At 35.0% G+C, this 26,435-nt stretch overlaps 2 protein-coding genes across 6 annotated transcripts in view; one reads left to right on the forward strand and one right to left on the reverse strand.

The window, feature by feature from the left end:
• Positions 1-244: 244 nt before the first annotated feature.
• LOC105206949 (E3 ubiquitin-protein ligase Ubr3) overlaps positions 245-26,435 on the reverse strand; it is a 33,331-nt gene continuing 7,140 nt past the window's right edge. The window contains exons 9-28 of the mRNA XM_026137186.2: positions 9,830-10,011; positions 9,608-9,747; positions 9,300-9,442; positions 8,163-8,329; positions 7,829-8,072; positions 7,437-7,593; positions 6,722-6,952; positions 6,418-6,582; positions 6,102-6,277; positions 5,479-5,962; positions 5,179-5,324; positions 4,940-5,086; positions 3,758-4,066; positions 3,348-3,576; positions 2,947-3,159; positions 2,604-2,872; positions 1,958-2,314; positions 1,542-1,673; positions 1,295-1,434; positions 245-1,048 (exon numbers count right to left, since the gene is read on the reverse strand). Coding sequence (XP_025992971.1) covers positions 931-1,048; positions 1,295-1,434; positions 1,542-1,673; positions 1,958-2,314; positions 2,604-2,872; positions 2,947-3,159; positions 3,348-3,576; positions 3,758-4,066; positions 4,940-5,086; positions 5,179-5,324; positions 5,479-5,962; positions 6,102-6,277; positions 6,418-6,582; positions 6,722-6,952; positions 7,437-7,593; positions 7,829-8,072; positions 8,163-8,329; positions 9,300-9,442; positions 9,608-9,747; positions 9,830-10,011 — 4,149 coding nt within the window. The 3' untranslated portion in view covers positions 245-930. The remainder of the gene's footprint in view (positions 1,049-1,294; positions 1,435-1,541; positions 1,674-1,957; positions 2,315-2,603; positions 2,873-2,946; positions 3,160-3,347; positions 3,577-3,757; positions 4,067-4,939; positions 5,087-5,178; positions 5,325-5,478; positions 5,963-6,101; positions 6,278-6,417; positions 6,583-6,721; positions 6,953-7,436; positions 7,594-7,828; positions 8,073-8,162; positions 8,330-9,299; positions 9,443-9,607; positions 9,748-9,829; positions 10,012-26,435) is intronic.
• Positions 11,791-20,881, forward strand: LOC105198718. Of its 5 annotated transcripts, none has more exons than XM_039457550.1 (9): positions 14,795-14,948; positions 16,163-16,771; positions 17,335-17,476; positions 18,031-18,171; positions 18,287-18,504; positions 18,871-19,091; positions 19,215-19,453; positions 19,584-19,713; positions 19,818-20,832. In XM_039457550.1, exons 2-9 carry the CDS (start codon positions 16,265-16,267, stop codon positions 20,149-20,151), a joined length of 1,932 nt encoding a protein of 643 aa, XP_039313484.1. In that variant the 5' UTR covers positions 14,795-14,948; positions 16,163-16,264; the 3' UTR covers positions 20,152-20,832. The 5 variants fall into 5 exon arrangements, with proteins under 5 accessions (XP_011163841.1, XP_039313484.1, XP_039313481.1 ...); XM_039457547.1 differs by having other exon boundaries at positions 14,814-15,164; XM_039457549.1 differs by having other exon boundaries at positions 14,814-15,142.

Raw genomic sequence — 26,435 nt, forward strand, 5'->3', positions numbered from 1 at the left:
CTATATATATATATATATATATATATGTATGTATGTATGTATGTATGTATGTATGTATGTATGTATGTATGTATGTATGTATGTATGTATGTATGTATGTATGTATGTATGTATGTATGTATGTATGTATGTATGTATGTATGTATGTATGTATGTATGTATGTATGTATGTATGTATGTATGTATGTATGTATGTATGTATGTATGTATGTATGTATGTATGTATGCATGCATGCATGCATGCATGTATGTATGTATGTATGTATGTATATATACAGGAATCTCATTTTAATATTTCCCTATAATGATCTCCGAGATTGCTGGCTATTGCGCAAAAATATATATTTATTTTAATATAAATGCATTTTAATATACAATAAATATTAAAATACATTAATATGTATACTATCAAAATTACAGTTTTTAAGTACAGGCCAAATAAAAATGTGTAATTTTGATTTAAATTCTTTTGTCTCAATAACTATGAATTTTGAAGACAATTGCACGGAAAGATTAAAATAAAAACAGCTGCATATATATTTAAATAAAATGTACAGGTTTTTCATTTGAGAGCATACACAATTTCTACAGATCTAGTACATATTATTATGCAAGTTTTATTACGCGCAACTATATGAACAAAATTTATTCTCCCTTTGAGACGAGTGTTCGTTTTCTTAATACTTTCATTCATCATTTATGTTTACTACTTACGATTGTGTAATAAATATATAATATCCGTTAAGGACGATCTATCTCCCTTAATCTCAATCTAAAGCGCACGAACATTACATTGCGGGGGAGGGCGAGGCATTTTTGTATGAGAATAAATTGTAGGAGTCGCGGGAGTGGAGACGGAGAGAAAGGGAGGAAGAATCTTTGATTCTAAGATTAGGAGTGACGAGCGACATGCGACAACATCGTAATGGGTCACAGAGCATCGCGATGCCATACCCATGTTTTCTTCGTATGGTCGAATTTATGTCCTAGCCACTGCTGTTCCAGAAGCTGATACCTGTCTTGGCTGAGGTACAGAGGCTTGCCACGTCTGTATTAGCAATATTAAGTAATAAGATAATAGTAAATAATAAGTATTAAATATTCAAATATGTTATTTCTTCTTTAAAAAATTGATTTTTAACTCGTCACGAAAGAAACTTAAATTCCTAAACAAAATGTATTCTTGCTCTTTTAACATGTTGAAAATTAGAATGGCAAAAACGCTTAACGTTTAATCGTATTATTGTTCATATATATATTTTTTATTCTATATCTTACAATAAATCATACTCACTTTAAATCTCTATCTTCTTCCTCAAAATCATCGAGGTATAGAGAACCCCATAAACATGCTCGTCGACCGCGTATCACGATAATATAAGTCGAGGTCACTACGAGGTAGATGCCAGTACCACCTCCGCAGTCGATCGAATGCTAAATGTACAAAAATGCAAAAAATAAGAATCGAAAAAATATTTACTCTGATATTAGCGGATGATACTTCTTGTTTTCTCTGCAATGCACATGTAAACTGTGCTCACCTGAATAGCTTCGCACACATTCATCTGTTTGCAACAGTTTTGTTTAAGACAGACGATAGTACCGCACAATAAACAGATGCTGATCTCCTGCGGTACAGAATGACACTGACTGCATTGTCGCTCATGGTAATACTGAAAAGAGTATATACACTTGTTTATAAAAATAACATACAAATAGTGAGAAAATATATGAAAGTAACAAAGTAATATGTGAAGAATAATATGTAAAAAAATTTCTGATTTATAGCATGTTTGGATTAAAATACAGATATTACGTATATGTCATTTACATTATTCCATTCATGAGTGTTTTTCTTTCTTCTTTTCTCTTTATTGGATAAATCAATGAACTTGCGATGTTTTTAGACGCGCGTAACAAGCGCGATATATGTGTAATTCTAATTACTAGATCTTACCGTGAAGATTTTCTCGTATTCCCTTGGAAGACGAAGTAGCTTCGGCACATGCCACGATATGTGCTGCTCTATTATCAGGTTTCGAGCCGGTTGGTGGCCTCGCCAATTGGCGAGAAACGCGATCAACTGATCGCACCAGAAGAAAGGCACCGAAACGGCCACCTCTGAGTCTTGCCAGTTTAGTGCTACCGTTGAGTCAAAACTGTCCCAGCTCATGCCTTCGGTGACTAGCTCCAAATAATATACTAGTCTCACAAACTCGCTCTGCGATGTTCTGATCAGTGGCAGCGGTTGTTCATACAGATGATGACGCAGCAATGCGGCCACTCGCAAGAACGGCAAGCACAATGATTGGATCTGAGTGAACCGAAATAAAAATAATGTACAAATAATGAAAATATACATCTGTAACGTTTTGTAAAAAAATCACAGATATTTTAAGTGTTTTTAGTATAATAAAATCTTTTAGGAGAGTAATCGATTTGTGTTTACTCAAAGCATTTTAAAAATTATATCTCCTGTCAAGATATGTTATTATCGCTTAAATATTGTATCATATGAAATGAAACATAAAATATGACAAATTATTTCATAAAGTTAATTTTAAAAGCACATAAATAAAGATTATTCTATTTATAGACTGTACTTGTTGCTCGATGCAGTGCGATTTCACTTTGACATAAGTAGGAGAAGCTGAAGTAGACGGTTTGTCGTCGTCCGTGCCGGGATAGAGTCCACTCTCGCTGAAATATTCAATCATCTCGGCCAGTATAGTCTCCGAGGGCGTAGCGGCGCAGCTACATTTTCTCTTCACAATCGTATTTCGCTCTGCTCGTGAGAAGTTATAGCTTACTTGTAGTATTACTTGATAGTACAGCAAGTTGTAAAGGACCTTTACCACTCCGGAAAAGTATGCTGTGGAAAAAGGAGAATATTAATTTACTTTTTAACATAGAGCACAAAAAAGAAACTCTTTGAAACATGTATACCTTGGTCCAAGTGCAACGGCAACAATAATATAACTTGAATGAGCATGGCGGTTGGATCTCGCAAAAGCAGAGGGACCTGTCTCAAGTGTGGCGTCAAAGCGAGCGAGGATGCAGATTCTTCCATCGATATGCCAGATAGCTGCTGCCATACTTCGTGCACTGGCCACGTAGTCAGTACTCGAGCGTGCATCGCCAAAACATGAAGAAGCGCAACTGAAAAAAATGCAATATAATGCTAATATTTTTAAAATGTTTTAATAATACCTATTAACATCTGTAAATATCTATAAATTAAAATTATAAATGTACTATTACATATTGTATACTGTAAAATTGTAAATAAACAAAAGATAGAAGTGGGACATTGATTAATAAATTGATATCAAGAAATAATAACGTACCTATACAATCGCGTTTAGGCATCAGAGGTATTGTAGTAGGTGGTGGAACGCACAATGATCCGCCGCGTTGTACAAGTTCAATCTCAAAGTTAGTTCGAGCAATTGAAGTTACAAGAAGGAACAAGCTTTGATGACTAGGTTTACAGTTCTTTTGCTTATACTTTAGTTGCGTGCAATTTGTCATATCTTCCATGGCCTTCCCCATCGCCGCAGTCAGATTCGAAGAAATCTACAAGTTACATATTTTATTAAATGTATACTCAAATATATCCTAAAAAACATATAAAAATGTTACATGTAAACTTCAAACGCTAATACTAAATAATAAAAACAATGCATATATATTTTGAAATAATGAAAAATATAAAGAAAAATAGCTAAAAAGGATGGAGAAGTTACTATATACGTACATGATTTCGTTGCATCTCTTTGAGAAAAGTGTTCAAATCTGCGAATATAGTCTTTATAGAAGCATGACGAGATCGCACCACCGCCGAGCATTCGCCTAATTGCGGCGACAGAGGCAAAACAGAGTTGGCTAATTGCCGACACAACGGACACAGATACTCGCCCCGTTCCACCGCTAAACTCTGTTGCCGTTGCTGACTACGAAGAGATTCTAAATAGGATTTCAAACAGTCCAAGTGCAGATGATGACCGCATGTTTGTACATGGACACCACCCTCCCATCCCTGATTAACCGAAATTAACCAAGATGTCTGCAAATAATTGCAAATACAACAATATCATTAAGACGTAATTATTTTTTTCATCTTAAAAAAATACGTACTTTACAAAAAATTTACTAAACATTTGATGTTGATTTATTTCGTTATTTCAACCAAAAATAAATACATTAAGAATAAAGAACCAAAATAAAAATTAGTATTTCTGTCACATTTTTCTAAACAATTCGGGATGTAATGATATATACATCCATAACAGAGTTTCGTTTATTTTTGGTGTGTATGATGAGTAAATTTTTGTTAAAGTCCCCACACATCTGTAAGATACTGTCTGTTGATCTGTAAGATACCGCTATTACTTCTTCATATGCCTTTGTTGCCAATGTAGATTTTCTACAAGATAGTGAAAAAATAAAGAAGCTTAGGTGAGTTTGAACTTGGGATTCCTCATTCCGACAACTAGTACTCTCACTGCTAGATCAAAGCTCCACTGGCATCTTGGTGTTTGATTCTTGTATATCAACAGTCTGACTTAGGTCCTTATGATTCAGAGTTTATGTTTGCGTATCTTACACATCTTTTTCTTCAGAGCCAAGAATTTATGTTAGTTTATGTTGATTTATGTTTGATCTTTGTGTTTGTCGAAAGTTTATCCAGGTTGTGAAAATTTAGTATATAGCCAAAAGTAGTGTTAGAAATTAAAAGTGATTCAGTAGGTGTCCGGTCCGAGATGTGTGCAATAGAGTCAGCGATCAAATTGCGCTTCTAGAGTTCACCGTATGACGTACAATGTATTAATTACAATGACGAATGTTAATGCAATAAAAGAAATTTTTTGTAAGAAAAAATCGAAGAAAATACGTAGAAATACTAAAATACTAATATGCTCGTATATTGTTCGCTTACTGTATCAAATAAACGGTTCATCTCGTCCATTCTGCGCTCATAATGAGCACCTCGGGTATCTCCCTTCGGTATAGGTGGATCCTCGTCGGATGTGGGAAGAACTAGCCTATCCGGTTGTTGTCGCTCGTGTCCAACAATACTAGTTGCCTACATAGAAAAAACGCGTTTGCATAAAATCAAATAATACACAACACATGTGAAATGTTTCTCATGTGTAATAAAAGTTAAAAAAGTATTACTTGAACTAATACAACGAGTCCCATCGGTTTGTCCTCACTGCTGGGAGTAGTTTGATTACATATCGCACAATGATACTCCTTTTTACTAGCAAGTTTAGTCGTGTTCTCCTCCTGATCCCAGTCCATTCCAGATGCACTTGCTTCCTCTATAAAAACAAGAAAAAATAATTTTACGTTAGTCTAATCGACTAAGTACCAGGTTTCTAACTCGTAGAATAAATAATTGTAAATTAAAATGTGTAAACTTTTACAAATATTTGTAATAATTTATATACCAAAAATAATAAAAATATAATTTACCGGTCTTCATCGCTTTTTCCATAAATTGCTTCTGCTTATTAGCAAATTCTGCCATCAGCTTCTGCTGTCTCTCCTTTGCCCTTCTTCGTCGTTCCTCCCGTTCACGATTCTCTCTTTCGCGTTGCTCATCTTCCTCGCGTTCCTGCATACGAGGCCACAATTTGTTCCTAGTCTCAATGATCGTCTGTTTACACATGGGATCTAAATCGGCTATTTTTCTAAGTAGTTGCGATATGAAGAACGGTCCATCGCCAATTCGTGATTCACTAGGCAACAATGATGTAAAAGAACTACAACTGCTGCTGCTGCTGCTGCTGCTGCTGCTGCTGCTGCTGCTGCTACTACTGGCTTCATTGTCAAACATTGTACTTTGTTCGGGATTGTAACTATCTGGTACGCCCGATAATTGAGAATGTAGCTTTAACAGCAAGGATATTATACTCTCTCCTACTTTTACAGATTGCGGTTGCATTGGTGGTCCACCCTGAAAGATATGAGAATTTTATGAGCTAAATCAAGCTGCAAATATATACATATAATATATTCGCAAAAGATATATTCAATATTTTTTCTACATGGAAAATGTGTATAAAATATTATTATAAAGAAGTAGTATTTATTACTTGTAGCTCCCTCCTTTTAAAATGTTTGTGAGGATTCGACGTGGATGGAACAATTTCTGTAGTCCTGTAATTAGCCGGGTGTACTGGCTGTACCGAGCGTATTGTGATCATTTGGTTTCCGGTTACAACTGCTGCACGTTGAGGGACGGGTGGTAATGCTGGTTGATCACCGATATCTAATTATTATAAAAAACATCAGAAATATAAAAAAAATATATATATAGGATATGCAAGTGTATGACTTTTAAAGAGCTTTGTTATATAAATAATAGAGCTTAGTGATAAAAAAAATTACGAATTGGATAGAAAAACGTACTATTTGGTGAAGGAGGAGATTCAATTGTTAGACGGATTCTTCTCCTGGATTCTTCCACAGATGGAGGCAAAGCTCTTTGGAGAGGTATCGTTAAATCATCCTCGCTGTTACTACGAGCTATGGCGACGATTCCGTCTTCAGGTACAATTGACACATCGTATTCCACTATAATATTACATAATATAACAATATTATATTTTACATAAACTATTTACAAGAAAAATAAGAAATATTAAACAATGCTTAAAAAAATATATAATCAACACTACAATATAAATATAGTCAATATAAATATTTAACTAACCACTCGTTGATGGTAATGCTGGCAGAGATGCAGCACTCTCGACTGGCGGTAGTAAAGCCGGCAGGGATGCACTTGCACTCGACGCACCATTGTCATCTCTAGCGGATTCTACAGAAAATCCTAACAGTTCCAAAGAGACTTCCTCCGCGCCATCATCCACGCCGTCATTCAACATCAAGGATGTCGCTACTTCACTCATCTCTCCTTGAAGAATCTCCCACTCGAATTCACCTAATCATTATTAAATAAATTAATAAGAGTGTTAAATCATACTAAATATATTAGCACGTTACTAAATCATTTTTATACATATTTGCATGTTATTATTAGTATTTCTCAATCAAGTAAATCAATTATATTGTATTAGCAATAAAATGAAATCTGTTGGTTTTTTTTTATAATATTACCGGCATCGCAGATCCTTCTCGAATATCGCTGATCTGACGGCATTGTCTAATGAGCGTTTTCCCGACAGTTCAAAACGGGAACTCGAAACGAGCAGTTCAAGATCTCGAGATCAGAACTTGAGATGAGCACGCGTAATTCCTAGTACTAATTCTAGCGTATAGTCAAAATCCTTGTACGATATTACTTTAATTGAGTCACGCAATTTGTCCCGAAACTCAGGTTTCGAATAAAGCTCGCCAAAAAACCCGCACACTGCCACAATATAAAAAAATCAAACAATAAAAATTTGACAGATCCGTATACTCACTGTCTGAGCTGCTAGGCTCTGACTCTTGGACTAGAATCACTCGAGGTATCACTGTCCTCAGATTTTCAGACAAGCTATCACTTTCGTACCATCCTGCCAAATCCATATCCTTTATGACACGAGAAGTGCCACCGGTATATTGACATAAAGGACTCATCTGAAAATAATGTATTACTGTGTAAAGTAACAGAATAAATAAAACAGATTTACTACAATATAAAAGATATACTGTAAGACAACTAAAATAAAACAAACAAAATAAAACATACAACTAATTACATATTCTTTCTCTAATTTACTATGTAAAGTAACTTACAAATAAGAAAAAGAATAAACTATTTAAAAAATAATCTTAAAAATCAATTTTTAATGTAATCAAAAGAATTACTTACAGATTTGTCCGGCGGTTCCGCAGTAATAACTGCCATTTCTAGAAGATAAATAGCCAATGCCATAACATGTTCAGATATGTTATGCCCATTCACAGCCTTATAGAGTATTATCAGAATCATAGCGTGAAAAACTCTGGAACGTAAGACTAGACGAGGATCGTCATAGTCCGACGAAACCGGAGCGGGTTGCCTAAATGGCGGCCAGGGAGTCGCACTGTTTTTCAGCTTGCCCGACTGCTTCACGCTGCAATAGAAAAATATAATATTTGTAAAAACTGTAGAATATTTAAAAATTAATATATTAATATATTCGACTGATAAATCTGATACGTACTATTCTGTGAAACGATCCATAGATACTTGAAAGTCTCTTCTATGGACTGCTCTCAACAAAACGTGTAAAGGATCGAACAGCTCGTCCCATACGCAAGCCTTTGGCCCATACATACCTTGCTGCATGTTACCACTTGCTTCGAGATTCGGGGCTCTATATTGCGCTACCTATAAACACATTACATCGTTAAGTAAAAGAAAATCAACACCTGGAAATTTATATATATATATATATATATATATATATATATATATATATATATATATACAGGGTGTCCCAAAATTTGCGCATTCGGAGTACAAGATGTGATACTTTCTGATAAAAGAAACCATTTTTTCCTTTAGCAAAATTGCGTGCGACAAGTAGTTTTTGCAAGGGAGTACGTTAAAGTTAACGAATAAGCGTTCTTCGCTCTGCGGCGCTCAAGGCCGACGCGCACGTTTCTCACTCACTTGTACCTAGTCATTGGCTAGTGGTTGTAAGTAATGTCTTAAGATGCTGATACAATTCTGTTATAATTAGTTACGACATTTTAAGACTGTAGAATCAATGAATATCGGCCGTTAACCTCTTCTGTATTGCTTAAAATATGAAAAGTTAATAAATTAAATATTGATTTCATTCCTTACGTAAGAAATGAATAAAAAGTTATCTGATTCCGTAGGTTTATTTGAAAATAAAGATTTAAAAAAAACAAAGAATTTGTTTAAAATTATTAATTTTTTAATGTTATAATTATTACATAATTATGTAAAATTAGTAATAGTAATAGAATCGTATCAGCATTTTAAGACATTACTTACAATCATTAGCCAACGACTAGGTACAAGTGAATAAGAAGCGCGCGTGCCGGCCCTGAGCGCCGCAGAGCCAAGAACACTTATTCGTTAAATTTAACGTGCTTTCCTGCAAAAACTACTTATCGCACGCAATTTTGCTAAAGGAAAAAGTTGTTTCTTTTATCATAAAGTATCACGTCTTCTACTCCGATTGCGCGAATTTTGGGACACCTTGTATATATATATATATATATATATATATACAAAATATTATACGTAATAATAATAATAATCAAGAAATAATGTAAAATTTATATACAACAATTAGAATTAAAAGTTCTTTCAGTTATTAACGTACTTCAGCTAAAACAGATTCAAAATCTCTATTTTGAGTAGTTCCACAGCGTTCCGGCATCAGTTCCATCAATTGACTGTGCGTCTTATCACCCATACACAATAAAGTCACCATTTCAAGACGAGACATTTCAGGATCCGACAAACCTGATGCAAAAAAAATATATATAGACATCTTAATATGTATTGTATTCTTGCTTTAATAATTCTTTTAATAATTCTTCTATTATTTCTAGAATTACAAAATTTATTATTAAGAAAAAGAGATAAAAGACTTCTAAGAAAATTGCATTAGAACCAACGAAAACTTACCGAGATTTGTTCTGACGTTAACTAATGTAGCCAAAAATGTTAGGCAACTTTCCAACATCGGGGTATCATGCTCGCCCTCGAGATATTCATTTTGTGGGGCATGATACAGACATAGACTCATCCATTCCCTCACGTGAAACCTGTATAAAAATTTTTTTAATAAGTTAGATCATTGGCATTATTTTGATTTAATGTAAAAAAAAGCAAAGTAAAAGATATTACTTTTCGATGACGGTTTTCAGAAAGACATCTGGCAGTATTTTCGTAGCGCAGATTTGCAACAGATACAGATCAGCGTCAACCATGGAGTTGCAGAAGTTACATTGAATATAGGTCATTGCCTGGCCCTTTATTTGCAATCCATTGCGAACCCATAATCCATTTAAAATTTCATAGAAGGCCACCTAAAAGCAAAAGTAAACAAAAGAAAGTATTATTTTATTGTATTATACAATCATTGATATAATATTATTCTGCACTATTCTATGCATTTTAAAAATTCATGTAATTATAATATATTATTTCAACTATAAAAACTTGATATAACGAATGTTTTACATTTAATAACACATAAGTTCTGTCTTCATTATTTATTGAATACGAAAAAAGATAAAATAACTTTGTGTTGACTTGTGTTATTAAATAAAAAACACTCAGTAGTGACTATAACATTACGATTGTTACAAACATCCTCATAAAGCTGTTGAACAAAACAATGAGTTAGCCTTCATCTATGATAAGTCAATGTCATCAATGACATATACATTAATTGCGTTTGTAAAGCACATTTTTTGATGGAAGAAGATATAAGTTTAATCTCTACGTATCTCGAGCAACGTACAGCGTTTGAGGCAGTTGCACACAAACTTATATAAGTGAGTGTCTCATTCTTATGTAAACATGTGAAATAAATTTTAAAGCCTGTTTCATAATAGATTGATTTATTTCTGTCTAATAAAATAGCTTGTAAGATGCACCAATAGTTCTCTCCTTTTGAGTTTTCTTTATTAATAAATATCGTAAATAATACATTATAATATAATAATAAATAATTTTTAAAGTGTATATATTTATATTATATATTTTAAACATTTATATTATATATACAGTGTAATATACTAGTAATAATAATATACTAGTATTAATAAAATATAAATAAATAAATAATATACATAAAAGATAACAAAACTCTTCGATGTTATCATTACATATAGTGGAACATGTGATTCACTGTTCTAACATTACTCTCTTGTACTTTAATCCATGTAACAGTCTCTTATATTTTTTCGTGACTGAACTTTTTATATACTCCATCCTGCCTTCTTTTTTCTTTGAGACATTTAATTACATATTTCAATTTAAATGTAAATAATATAGCTACAACGAGCAGACCTATAACTAAGAACCATGTGTCTTTTATTGTAAAAGAGAATTGTAAATTAGAAAGTTATTTATTTTAAATAGCTATCCTTTAAATTATCTTTTAAAAACTCAAATTTGTTTTCTTTATTTTGACAGTAGTACGGTAAAATCTTTCTAATAAGCGTTCCAATGTTTAATTACATACTAATGAGAATTTTTACGAAAAAAATCAACAAATTTAGTTTCATACAATATAATTTGTTTTGTCTTTTGTTAATTATATTTTGTAACTTTTTAAATTAAAATTGTTCAAAGTAGATCTGTTTTATTTTATTATTTTCATTTCAGATTTAAACTAAGAGTTTATTACAGTTTCAAACTATTAGAAAATTCTCAGTTACAAAATCTCAGTTTGATATATACTGTGCAAGAAAATTTTGTAATAGACTCTTGAGTTATAACTGATTTGGAAATAAAGAAACAAAGCTCTAAAATTGTCAAGCTTATTATAAAATATTATTAAAATATTGTCCGTGTAACACAAACGATACGAAACGATATAGGTAACCGAATTTATTAAAAAGATTCATTCCTCCGAAGCTGAACTTTTCCTACTTCTCATTCCTTCTACCTTTGCTCCCTGATTGCAAATGCAGCAACAAAAGATACACGCGTATATCATGTATTCATATTTCTTGAGATGACGCAAAATGAACAGACTCCATTCATATCTCTCACAGTAGCCGCGGGTACAATACCCCCTTCCCAACCACTTCAACCGTTCTTGGAACCATAACGGTGGCCCCATCCGAGTCGAGTGAACGGCAGCAGCAGTCATTAGTCCCGGCGTGTTGGCTGGTGTTGGCGTCGCCAGCTTGGCGAGTGCGTATACGCCATTCACCCGACATCTTGATCTTCGCCATAGCGTCGTGTTTTTTTCCCAAGTTTGACCATGAGGTATCATCAAGGGATAATTCTGTTCGTTCTCTTAGCAAAGGCCTACTGTATCTTCGGCATCAACGCGTTTGACGCAGTCGAGCTGCTCAGGCTGGGTCGCCATGCCGTAGTGGAGGCATTGGAGTCCTGGGAGGTGATCAGTGATCGCCTCCCTGAGGACAAGCTAAAGCTCGGCGACGATCTCGTATTCATGAAGATGTTGGAGCGTGAACTGCTCAAGCGGATGGACCTGGTCTCCAAAAAGATCGACGATTATCAGGAACAAATGGAAAACAAAGCTGACATGATTCTAAATGAGATGCTGCTGCGACTTCCCATGCAAAACAGTCTCGACCAGAACCTGAAGCAACTGGATCATTACATCGGACAGGTACACGGGCTGTACAAGGTCTTCGAGATGTATGCGACCAATTGGGACAAGTACGAGAAATTCACGATGTTGCAATTCGCAAATACCTGCGTGTCGCCAAGATTGGGAGAGCTACCCGACGTTCTCAAGTCGATACACAGGCTCATGGTGCCGTCTGAGCAACAGGTGTATAACAGGAGCATCCTCGTGCTTCTGGCTAATCAAATGCAGGTAGGTAGTGCTTAGGCGTGTAAAAACGGTTTCTGAGGACGTGATCAGAGAGACAGATGAATTTCCTGATACATCGGACAGCTTGAACGAAAATATAAGCAGTTCTTCCACCTTCCTTCTTAACGTGGCGTCAATTCGCCCATTGACTTGAACGAATATTAATGTTGACGTTTAGAACTTTAAACAATGCGTGGCTTTAAAACGAAATTTTCTTCTTTAAGGAATTGACTTCCTTTGATTTTGCGGAAATATTTTTCCAAAGTAACGCTGCAAATTTTATGTTTAATATTAGCACTAACGACCTAAATAAACGTCTACCTGGTTGCAACGTCTTTTCTAAGAAAGAATGTGATTCGTCCACTTTGTTTCATTCCTCATAGGACGACTGAACGTTCGTAGCCCTCCAATATTTCATCTTTATGAATTTATTATATCTTAATGCTGATAATTGAAATTTTTTTAGTACGTAACTGATAAAATAAAAAATCAGAAATAAAGTATATACTAAATGGAATAATTTCTAAAAGAAAATTAATTCCACAAGGTTTTATACACATGAGTGAGAACGATTGTTTATCGCGTTGCATCCAAACCTGAACACCTTGAGATAAAAGGAAATTAAATATTCCCTCATATAAGAAGAATATTGTAACGTACAAAAAAATGTTTCTCGTCCATTAAAGAGATACGTATGATTCATTCTAAACAGGTAGGAAAAATGTCTTTCACTTTCGTAATATCTGTGGCATTTACTACTACTGCCTTATTTTGTTATTACAATTATTGTTTATTGTCGAGTTTGTTATAAAAATGTCTTAATTTCTCGACGCATTCGCTAATTTATTGTTTCCTTAATTCATTATTTAATTTTATTTATTACTTGATTTAGATTTTGATTTATTCCATTCAATTATTCACATTTATCCATCACATTTTATCTATTGCACAACATGCTTTTATCTCCACAGCCCAATTTATTATTACTTATGCAGCGATATAGAGGGTGACACGCGTGACACGACAAATATGTATGGCGAGGCATGCGTGTGAATGACGCGCTCGTGGAGAGCGCCCAAAGAATAGCAGGACCACACGATAGACAGGAAGGACTATCATCTGCACATTGTCTGCGTGATCTTGCGCCGGTTTAGAGAAGTCACGTCATACAGCTGTAATATAGAAATTAGTCACGAGCCAACTGCCGTCCTCCCCGTCATCGTCGACAGTAAGCGGAATTTAGATTTCAGGCAACAAAGCGCAGAAAGTGAGAACGCATTTGATACGTTAAACCGACGAGCCGCGGGGATCCCGTGTTACGGGGGAGCCGTAGTCTGATAACATCGTAACAAGAACCCAACTAGTGGCCATTAAGTTGCGAGCGATGGGCACTAGGTACCGAGAAACGGTATCACACTTTGGATCAAGTGACCGCCGCATCGGCTACGATTTTACTCCACGTTATTATCATAGCACAAAAAAGAAAAAGGAAATCGTGTCGACGGAAATTTGTCATTACTCGATACCCCGGATATACGCCTTGGTAAATGACACAAATCAGTGAAATTGGCGCGAGTCAATTGATTACGGCCGTCGCGCATTAATTGATGCGCCAGGAATGTATGGATTGCAGCTTAGCATTCGCTTCCAAATCGTTTGCGAATATGACAAGAGGAATATGCGAAGAGGAAAGATTACAGATACGAACTTTCAACTATGATCTTGAAGTTTTAATAGAGTATTTCGTGGCTCTTTGTAATCTTCACTTTTTGAAAATAGTAGACTTGATACAGGTTCCCCCAATCTAGAATTAGAGTATGCTGAAACGCATGTTGGGTAACCAGTCATTAGAAGCAGTTTTAGTTTTTGCGAACTAAGCTTCAGCTGAGCGAACAAGAAAGCGGAGTCGTCTTCGTCCGTGGATTTTAGCAGAATGTCAACACGAGTCGATGCAATGTCAATACAAATTTTTTGCCAAGATACGAATGAAGAAGTTACGACAAGCGATAATCAAATGACACTTATTCTATGCAATTAACATTCGCTCTCCGCGCGATGCATAAAATATACCTCTTTTCATGTCTGACACTTAAATATTTTAGTATTTTTAAATCCTCCATGCAGCCACAGCGCGAGAGTAATTTCCATGCGAGCGAGCCTTGCATCTGCTATATCTCTCAGAGTGCGAATGTACCGGGTGGAACGACGAGAGGAGGGCGCGGAACATGGGAGATACACAACACTGCAAAGTCTGAATAACGTGGGGGCTCGCGCGGAGGCCAGAGGTGGGCAAGAAGGAGACACTGGCGCATAATGTGAAACCCAGTCGAGCGCGGTCGGCCACACGGTAGAGCTGCTCTTACTCCGTTGGTCCCGAAACAGCAATAGCGGGGCTTGTTACCCGCATTCCGCGAGCTGCGTGCAACTGTGCCACACGGCGGAAAGGTGCTTCGTCGGCGGATTTTACCGAGCGAAATTTTTTTTCGTTTCTCCTTCGATGGACTTTCGCAACCGTCGCGATCGAAGTCGCTAAATGCTAAGAGCTAAACGCGAATGGAAATTGTGCGAAAGGCGCGTTCTAAAGGCGAATGTTTAAACGCGTATGTTACCAAAGGATCGTTTGAACTCTAAAAGCTTTGGTAATTTTTCAACTTCGAAAAGGTGCACCTGAGAAAAACGTGTGAAAGATATTTAAAATATCACAGGGTTTTTGATGATGCCTCTGGACTTTTGATAGCCATAGCTTTTAAAGCTGTTTTGTTATTTTAATAATTAGACAAATGTTAAAAGCACTTCAATTTTTATTTTTTTTTATTTTTTTAAGACAGCATCTTTCAGAATTTTTACCATTCCTTGGTTCACTTGTAACTCCGTTTAAACGTTGTGCTTTTGTTTCAATGAACGAAATATGATATAACTTTGTTTTCCTCAACTTTGCGGCTGATTTTAATCTCCAGTTCTCGACGTTAATTCGCGCATTAATTCGCAACAATTTCAATTCCTAGAACCGATTAGATAAATTCTCTGACTAAATTAATACGGAATGTAGATTAATTTTTTTATTCGCGTTTATCATCCGATATTACAAGCCTCGCGGTTTCTTGAGACTTAGAAGTGAGTGGAAACTGCGCGAAGGACGGCCGAAGAAAGAGAGACGAAAACCACAAGAGGGAAAAAGAGAGCTTTGCTTACGTTCGCGAATTATTCCACGACGTCGCGTTAATAACAGGAGTGGTTAAATAACTATACCGTTCGTCGGAGAAAAACAGTATCACCCAGTAGCTCCTCGCCGCTCTAGATCATAAATTAACGCATCAATAAGAACCGCCGCCGCCTCCTCCCCTCTCTCGTGTCATGACCCCTTCTACGATCATGACTGTGTACATCTTCTCGTTCAGTTTATGACGAGCTCACTAACGTGAAAAGGTTGTCCAATTTTATCTCGCGCTCACCGTCACCGAGGAGACAGAATTGCAATTGTGTACTAACATACGCACGATACTACGATAAATGATAAAAATAAGTATCGGGCAATATTTATCTTTATTAATAACGAAGTAATAAATCCATGCATTAATGTTAGCAGTAAGGAAAAAAAAATTTACATTATCTAACGACGTACGTTACAATTCTCGATTTTCGTCTTACGTTGCCTTTAGATAAAGACCAAGTCAAAAGCAAACAAAGAAGGAAATTGCTATCCTGTTGAGCGGGCTGCAAATAAAAGCGAGTGACTCATCGGAGGAGGTTCGACCACGAGAATGAAATACTTCGCATGCTTGCTGACACTAGGAGTGTTGGCTCTAGCAGCCTTCGCCGCCATCAAGAATGACGCGTCGTCGATCGACTTGGCCAGACAGACCTTGCTACAGTTGGAAAAGGATCTTAGGAAGGATCTGTCCAACCAACAGAAGTGGATGAACGTCGAAGAGCGAGAGAAATACCTGCATCTGGTCAAGGCGTACAAGAGATTTGTCAATCAGATGGACGAGCAATTCCCCCAGGATTGGAAGAACTACCTGAGCGGCTTAGATTCCCTGTGGATTTGGGCTCGGGCCAAGGAGGAAATCAAAGGCATCAATGGCCTGTACGGGATATTCCGGCAGATACTGCGCGAGATCGTCGAGCTGAACGCTCCGATCAACATGAAACAGCTGACAAATTTGGCCGAGATGATCCTGAGGGATCCGAACGCCGCGATCCCGAGAGCGCTCGATCGTATCGCGTCTATGATCATCAATGAAAGATTGTTCATCGAGGCTTATCAGGTATCTAACAGACCAGGCTGCGACTCCCTGCAAAGATTGTGTCTCCACAGAAAACATTTCTTAGAAAAAAAAAAATACTTTTCGAGATACGACCATCTCGTATTAGCCCGTGAAAAATACTTGTTTACAGCAAGTAGATACTGATAGCTAATAATTTTATTCGAGACTTTTAAAGTCATTTTTTAATAGGACTCACATTGAACGCATTGAACGTCTTAAGAAGATTCCCTTGTCGCTTTCATTAATCCTTAAATACAGCATTGGAAATTCTCCTGAAATTACTAATCGCTTGCTGTGTGAAGACGAAATGAGAAAGAAGATTCGGATTACGTGGAAAAAAAGTTTGAAGTCTCCCCTATATCCAATCGTTGTGGTTAACCGAGTTTATCACTCAATTAGAATAAAATGGAAGCAAAAACTTTTTTCAGGAGGGTCTGCCAGACCTCATGCTGTGTTTAAGAGTTAAATATGCACAGAGTGATGCGTTCAATGTGATCGCACAAACATTCCAATCCATACATAAATATTTTCGAAACATTCGCAAAGTATTCTCGTGTGTGCAGGAAGCGTCGAACCAAATATGCAATGAGATGCAATCGCCGCAGCAACTGCTGTACAATTTGTATAATACCGTGGCGCTGACGGAGATCAAGGGTTACACTATGATTCAATTCTCATATATGCTATTACGTCTGTACAACGAAGGTACGTGGTACCGACACGATCACGATTAAGTTTAAATATACGTCCCACATACAGTATTTTTGACGTCATACGATCTGCACGGAACAATTAAGACCAATCTTTTTCTTTCGCAAGCTTGTGAATGAAGGACAATTGAATTTTAAATGAAAGAATTTGTAAATATTGCAATTTGCTCACAATGTTAAAGATTGCGTCTTACAAATTAATATTTATGCTTGAATTTATATTTGAAAGGTACTTATTTAAATATTCAAATGTTCAACCACACCATTTTAAAACAAAATAAAAAATAAATATTATATTATGTTTTATTACGTTATCATCGTATGTTATGTTATGTCATACGTATATATGTTACAATGTATATAATACAAACTAGAAGATATCCAAAATCAAGATTTAAAAATTAAATAAAAATAATAATATCGCTTTCGTAGAAAAAAAATTGGTTTTCAATAAGCTCCGGATCGTCGTGAATCAAGAAAGACAATTAGTTTCAATTGAATAAGATTGCTGTTCGAATATATATCTAATACAGATAAATCGTTTGATAGGCCACAACTTCAGCGAGGAAATACAGACACTGAAAAATCAATATGCAATAAGAACGTCCGATACGTTGAGAGCTGTAAAAACCGCAATGGCATTCGCCCCGAGAAATATGTGGAGATGCGATCCTGGTGTGCATAAGGAAGGTAAAGCCTTTTGAATAAGGATAATTAAGAGAGTTATACGGATATTCATCGTAAAGACATTGTAATTTCTATTATAACTAAACGTGGATAATTTATATATCCGACTTCTGCTCAGATGAAACCTATACAGAGTTGAAGCAATTGTTCCAAGGATTTATTGTAAACGAAGTGGATTTAAACAGTGAGAGCACATGCAAGGAAAATTGCGCTTATTATAGCTACACTAAGATGTACGGTTGCTACCAAAATCAGTTTTGCGCGAAGCAACGTCAATGTAAGGGAAAGGTATTGAATTGCGAGTACATTGATTCCGACATGTGGATTTGTCCCTCGGTAAGTCTTAATAATTTTTCGGACACGTTGTGTAGGAAGAATTTATGAAAACTGAAATGACAAAAAGAACGATTTGGAAAAAAACTTAGTTATTAATTGTAGAACTATAGAAAAGTCATTAAAATCTAAATTGTATATTTAACTTGGAAAAAATAATTATAAATTAAATGTAGAATAAAAAATTTCAAAGTAAAATTAGAAAATTGAAATTACTACAAAATTAGAATTTCAAAATAGTTTATTCGAAAATAGAAAGAGTAACGTGAAAAAAGACTAAGTGTTTAAAAAAAACCTGTCTGTAATTAAGAAAAAAATAATGCAGTATAATAATTTTCCAATCACTGATTCAAATTGTTTAATATTTAGGAAAGAAACAGAACTAGGCGATACGAATATATCGAGTATGAAAATGGTTATCATTATGGAACTGTAAATGTATGTCCTAAACCAACAATTAAAGTCGATAGCTGGTGGCGGTGGCTCTTCTGGCATTGCAGCTACTGTTTTTGCTATTGCGACGATCAAAACTCCAGCTCCGATCGTTATTTCAGTCTACGATCGGTAAAGTCCGACATCTCGAACAATAAGTAAGAATAGCCAATAGCTTGTAGTAATAGAGATCAACAGATTGAAATAAAATTTAATGGAACGTAACAGGAAATAATTCGTGAATGTAAAAGATGGTTGAATAACACCAATTCAATTTGTAGAGTTATAACAGGGATAAGATTGAAGAAAGTAAATCGAGTAATTTATATACAAATCCAAGAGGGTCAGCTACTTCCACGTGGGGAAATTAATTCATCCACTATTGACTGGCAACCGATCGATGCCTTTTCAATTATGGATTCTAACGTTAGAAGCGGTGTCGACTATCATACAATGATATGGGAAAAGCGCGCCTTGGATCTTGATGAACTAACATCGTCGCAGGATCATTTACTGACAGGTAATTCAAAATCGATCCTGATTAACACGTAAAATTTTATCATCAGCTACGCGCATTTCTTCGGTAAAATATAAAGCGTTTTCTAAAACAATATTATAAACGTGACTAAACTATGTTAAATCTGTTTTAGGCATTCGGTTCCGAATGGTTGGTAGTCGCCTCAACTTGGAAATAATGATAACTCCATTCAACTTTACATCCGGATTGTTAATACACCCTGAGGAAAAGAGTTTCTGGCATAGCAATGACGTGACCGACAGGTGAGATTTACTCTCTTTCCAGTATAGCAGAGAGAGAGAGAGAGAAAGAGAGACTTGATTTTTCTGATAACACTACTTACTGAACTTTATATTTCTGTTTTCAGAACCGAGCTGGAATACGCCGAACCCGACATACCGATTCGCAATCGTGTGCCGAACGTACCGGACACTGGGGAGAATCAATATTTGAACTTTGCACCGAGTGATCGACGAAAAGACGCTGCACAAAGCACGATTCCCTTCCTCGACGTTCAACCGGTCGTACCGAATCCGCCGGTGCCACTCGCGGGCGCCGGTATCTATCACAAGGGTCGAAAGGGTTCGGGCGGATTTGTCGCCCTGAAAGTGATTACCTACGACTTTGCACCGCACCTGCAAGTCGACCTGCCACCGGCACCGCCGGTTCTCGATAGTCCAAATGAGATAAAAGCCTCGTAGAGTCCTTTATATAGTCAAATATTTTATCGAAATAACTATTAAAGAACCTGTGATTTGCTGACGACCTCAATAACGTATTGAGGTAAAAGCGAAGATATGTATCGAGATATTGCATAGGAAATGTTGACTTTCAGAAGTTTGTGCTTTAGGAGAAAAACGAAATTTCTTAATAAAGCACGAGACAAAAATAATAGACATTGAAATATTTAGAAAATGAAACATGAAAGTATGTTTTTTATCTTTAATCCTCTCCATTTTTAAATTCCACTTACTTGCATTCAATCATGAAGTACGATTACGAAAGCGACTTTTATTTCTAAAAAACGTGAAAAACGTAATCTTTTTCAATTACGTATATTTTGGTGTCTTGGAAATTATTTGATTGAAATACAAAATCGTTTATGTGAAATGTAAAAACGACATTTCTTATGCAATTGACAGTAATCGTATTTAAGTCCTATACTCTTTGTAATTACGTATAAATTTTTTTTATTAAATTTATTATACTCATTATTACGAAATTCATCGTTTGCTAATGTATCGTTATCCAAATAATTAATCAGTAACTTATATCGTCAATCTTAAATTCGTTAAAAGATTTTACTTAATGATACTGAACAATCATTCTAGAAATATTTAAAATGCAAATTGTAAACAAAATTAAAGCAACTTTTAAATCTTTGTAGGTTAATTAATATAAATTGAAATAATTAAAATAGTTACACATAAATATACATTTTAATTTTTTGTTTTAAATAGATCTCTCATAAGATTTTATAAATATATACGAATTAAGGATTCGGGTGTCATATACGTGAAACATACAAATTAAATTTCAAGATAGAAATTTTAATTTTAATTTTTTTTTATTTAATCGATTGAATCAAATATATTTTCTTTATCTCTCAGTAATATTAGTAAAATCTTTTTTTAAGATTTATGATATATTTAACGAATCTCATTAAATTTAGAAATACGTAGATAAATATTTGTGATAGCAATTTGCTGTCGATTTCTTTGCAGTACGATTTAGTTACCGTTAAAAAGTATATCTGTAAGATTTAAGAGATTCTAAAAGATTAATATAGATAAAACAAGACAATATTTTAGGTTTAAGATTACGATTAAAAAAAAATGTATTTCTTTTACACGTCGTACTTTATATAAAATAATATAAACTATATCTTCCGTTATTATTCGATACCCGACTATACCATATCAAATGACACGAATCAGTTAACTGATTCTCCAAAACTCTAATTCCTATTCGTAGTGTCCAATATTCCTCTATTACTACCGATATTACATTTCTTGTACGACAAATTTTGGAAGCGTATTGATTGATTGCAAAATAGAGAAGTCTCGAGTCTCTAGAAATCTTCCAGAGATTATATCCTGCAGCCAAGCACTTGAAAAATGGATGTTGAAATTTGTACGGAAGATTACAGAAAATAAAGAAAGAAAAATGATCATAATTTGGCCACAGTTCCTAAACAATGGCGTAGAACTGGGTTCCTACCTGGGTATTGCTGAATTTAATAGCAGGTTGTTTTGGAGCACTCTAATTTGTAACTTTTTTTAAATGTCATGCAAGAAAATTTTCAATCTTATTGAATGGCTACAGAATACAAAAGTATTCGAATCTGCAGAAATTCCTCATCTTGTTGTCAATCGAGACAGCCAACACATGAAGTAGAGGCCCAAGATTTCTAGAAATTTTTCGAAAACTTCTCTATTTTACAACCAATCAATATACTATAGACGACAAGTGTAATAGTACCTTAATTCGGGGGTTAGCGAAAGTCAAGTACAGAGTCTTTTAGTGAAAATCAGGTAAAGAATTTGTAAAGAAAGTCCAATGTAATTTAAGTTACATATGATTTTCATCTGTGATATTGTTAAAAAAAAGTCCCAGCGGGAAGAAAGAGACACTGGCGTATAAAGTGAAACCGAATGAAATTAGTCACAGGGTAGTGTTGTTACATCCTGTGAATAATTCGCTGAATAATCCTCGAAACCGGATTTGTTACGCGCATTCCAAGGATAAGAACTGTGAAATATATAGGTGCGGGATTTTGTCAACCATTTTACCAAAGAAAGTTACGTCTATCTTTCAATGGAGTTCATACTTGTAGTGATTGAAAACACTAAATGTTAAGAGAATAGAAATTTTTAATTGTTATAAGAAATAGGACTCCCCTCCCTCCCCCCCGATTGAGCTAGAAACTTTATAGGTAATATTGTTACAATAGTGATTATTCGCAAAGATCTCATCTTTGGGTTTTGTATAGTTTAAAAGATCATATTTAAAAAAATTATACAGGGTGTCTCTAATAATAACCAGATCACCTCTTGTGAACTGATAGAGTAGGTCAAACTGAGCAGAAAAGTCCTTTACCATTTTACAAATTTCGCAATAATTAATCGGATATTAATTACTAGAGATGTCCCATCTTGTACAACACTCGAAATTTTGTGAAAAGCGTGTTTAAAAAGCGATCGTTTGAATATTATCAAGAGATTATAATTTAAAGAGATTATAACTTTAAAAAGTATCTGAGAAAAAGAAATATTTAAATTACTCTAAAGTTCCTACGATCCCTACGTTTTTTGATATTTATCAATCTTATCTCTTAAAGCTGTTTTGCCGTTTTAATGATTAGGTAAACATTAGATAAAGGTATCTAAAAATTCTTCATGAATCTTATCTTTTAGAATTCTTGTCTGGCACTTTATTACTACTTCCTGGTCTGTTTAATAATTTTATTTGAATACTATATTTTCGATGAATAAAATTTTATGCAAGTTTATTTTCTTTAAATTCACGAGTTAATTTTAATCTCTAATTACTAACTCAAGTTAAATCGCCAGCTTTATTTCCTAAAACTGATTAACTAATTAGATTTCTATATAGAGTACAGATTAAAGTACGACGCTTTTTAGTCGCAATTATGATTCATATTATAATATAACTTTGTGATTTCCTGAAACGTATAGAAGAAGAACAAAGAGAGAAGAAAAACACAAAGAAAAATAAGAGCTTTAAATTCGCGAAATATATTCCATCCTGTCGCGAGTAACGGAACTGATGATTTGACCATACGTAGGAAAAAGAAACAGTTTATCCAATAGTTCCTCTAGATTATACATTAAATGCGTTGGAGTTATTAGGGGCTAGTTTCACCTTTAGATAAACTAGGTAGTAATTTATCGAACAGATAAATATAATACGCTTGTCTTTACACGCAGACATATCTTGTAATACAATCGCACCGTTCCGATTCTCCATTTTCGTCACCGTGTCTTCAAGAGCATGACATGTTGATGAAATAAACGAAGAAGGAAACTGAAACTGAATCTGCTACACTGAATTGTAAGCAAAGCAAGTGACTCATTGGCGAAGGTTCGACTCCGAGAATGAGATACTTCACGTATTTGCTGACACTGGCAGCGTTGGCCGTGGCAGCCTTCGCCGAGAATGACGCCAAGAATGACGCTGCATCGATCGACATGCTCAGGAAGGCTTTGTTACAATTGGAAAAAGATCTGAGGAAGGATCTTACCGACCAACAGAAGTGGATAGATCGATGAGCAAGAGAAGGGCGTTTATCTAATTAACAAGTACAAAGAATTCGGCGACCAAATGGATGAACAATTCCCCCAGGACGAGGAGGTCCATTTGACTTCCTTGGACAACCTATGGCTTTGGACTCAGACTCAAAACGAGATATGGATTGTCAACAGCATGTATAACATGTTCCGGTACATGCAGTACAAAACTGACAAGCTGAACGCGATAATCGATTTCGCCAAGAGTATACCCAATCGGATGCTGGAATACCGGGACCACTCAGTCGTATCGCACATATGATCGTCAAGGAAAAGTTGTTCATTTCAGCTTTTCAGATGTTCAGTTGCAGCTTTTCAGGTATTCAACTAGTACCGCGACTCTGAAAGATTAACGTCTCCACAGATAAAATTTTTCAGAAAAGATATCTTTTTTTCTTCGAGATACGACCTGTGTTTTGATTGAATCGTGATAAATACCTGTTTACAGAAAGTAGATAGTTAATAACTAATATTTTTAGTCGAGGCTTGAGATCATTTTCAAAAGGACTCGTATATATGCATTCAAAAAGATTCCTTGGCACTTGCCGATGATCAAATATCACTGAGCGATGTTGTTTATTCCTGATCACAAATCCCAATTTACATAAATAAGTTCGAAACATTTGTTAAGTATTTTTTCTACGTGCAGGAAGCGGCGAAGCGAATGCGCTATGACACGCAATCGCCGCAGCATTTGCTGTACAAATTGTACAATGCTGTGGCACTGGCGGAGATCAAGGGTTACACTATGATTCAATATGCTACTGAGTCTGCAGAACAAATGTACGTAATATCTACGATCACACGTTTCAAGTTTAAATATATCTCCTACATGCAGTAATTTCGACGTCACACAATCTGCACAGGGCAATTGAGGCCAATTTTTTTCTCGCGAGCTTAAATCAAAAACATTTGCATATACTTAGATATCGCAAATCAAAACTCTAAATGTAGCAATTTGTAAAATTCGCTCCCAATTAAAGACGAGAAGTTTCGCCAAATTAATGATTATGCTTATGTTACGTTTAATTTACGTCGAAAAGTTTTTGTTTAAATCATTCAGATCTTTAGGAATGGAAAGAAATGTTTTACATTTTACGTTTGTGTTGTATTATTGTGATATATTATACTACTTTGTTATAAGAAGTATGTTGCAATGTAAAATACAAATTGGGAGCAATCCAAAATTGTAAAGCAGGGATTAAAAATATAGAGTGATAATGAAAAAAAAAAGTTTGTTGCGCCAGTCCAGATCGTCGAAAATCGAGAAAAAAAAATGAATTGAATGCGATTACGATTCGCATACATCTAATCCTAATAAATCCTTTTACAGTCAATACAGACAGTAAATTTAACAAGGATGTATAGGTGCTGAAACACCAATACGCAATAAGGGTGTCCGAGACGTTGAAAGCCGTAAAAATTGCAATGGCACTCGTCCCGAGGAGTCTTTGGAAATGCGATCCGCTTGAGCACCAGGAAGGTACCTTCTGAACAAAGATAATTAAGTTAAATAAATACTCATCGCAAAGATAATGTAATTTATATTATAGTTGGGTGTGCATAATTTATACACGCGATTTCTTCTGCTTAGATGAAACCTACATCGAGTTGAAGCAATTATTTCAAGGATATATCGTGAAAGAAATCGATTTAAACAGTGGACGCTCGTGCTGGCACAACTGCGATTATTACAGAAACACTGAAGTGCACGGTTGCTACGAGAATCACTTTTGCGCATCACAATCTCGATGTAATGGGAAGGTATTGAATTGCGAATATATAGATTCCGATATGTGGATTTGTCCCTCGGTAAGTGTCATTCAATCCTACATGGAACACGTTTCTGTACGATATGTTCGTGAAAACACAATGACATAAAATGCAATACCAAAAGATTCTAATTTCAATTATAAATTATGCACTGCAGAAGATTTAGTAAAATTTAAATTATGTAATCCAGAAAAATAATTATAAAATTGAATGTAGAATTGAATGTAAACAACTGAAAGTAAAATTAAAACATCAAAATTATTACAAAATTAGAATTAATTTTGCAGTACAGGTAGTGTTTGTGCAAAAATAGAAAGAATACTGTGGATATAATATTACAAGTTCAAAAAACTTATTTTACAATTAAAAATTAATATAACGTGGTAATCCATTGATCCAAATTTTTTTTCAAATTTAAGTCAGAAACAGTAGACATACGAATATATCATTTATGAAAATATGGTCTTCATTATGGAAATATAAACGCGTATCTTAGAAAAACAATTAAATTCGAGAGCTGGTATCGATGGATTTTCTTTCAGCATTGCAGTTATTGCTTTTGCTATTGCGATGATCAACTTTTGAATTTAGATCGATACATCAGCCTCCGATCCATGGTATCTGACATTTCAAACAATAAGTAAGAATAACTTGAGTAATAAAGATCAACAGAACAAATAAAATTTAATAGAACGTAATAGAATAAAAGAAATATAAAAGATGACTAAAAACGACACGAATGCATTTGCAGAGTCATAACTGGGTTAAAACTGAGGAAGATAAACCAAATAATTTATGTACAAATCCAAGTGGGTCAGTTACTTCCATATGGAGCGATTGATACATCCACCATTGAATGGCAACCGATCGATTATTTTTCAATTAAAGATCAGAGAGTTAAA

The sequence above is a fragment of the Solenopsis invicta genome, chromosome 14, assembly GCF_016802725.1.
Source record: "Solenopsis invicta isolate M01_SB chromosome 14, UNIL_Sinv_3.0, whole genome shotgun sequence".
In the NCBI taxonomy this organism is placed as follows: Eukaryota; Metazoa; Arthropoda; class Insecta; order Hymenoptera; family Formicidae; genus Solenopsis; species Solenopsis invicta.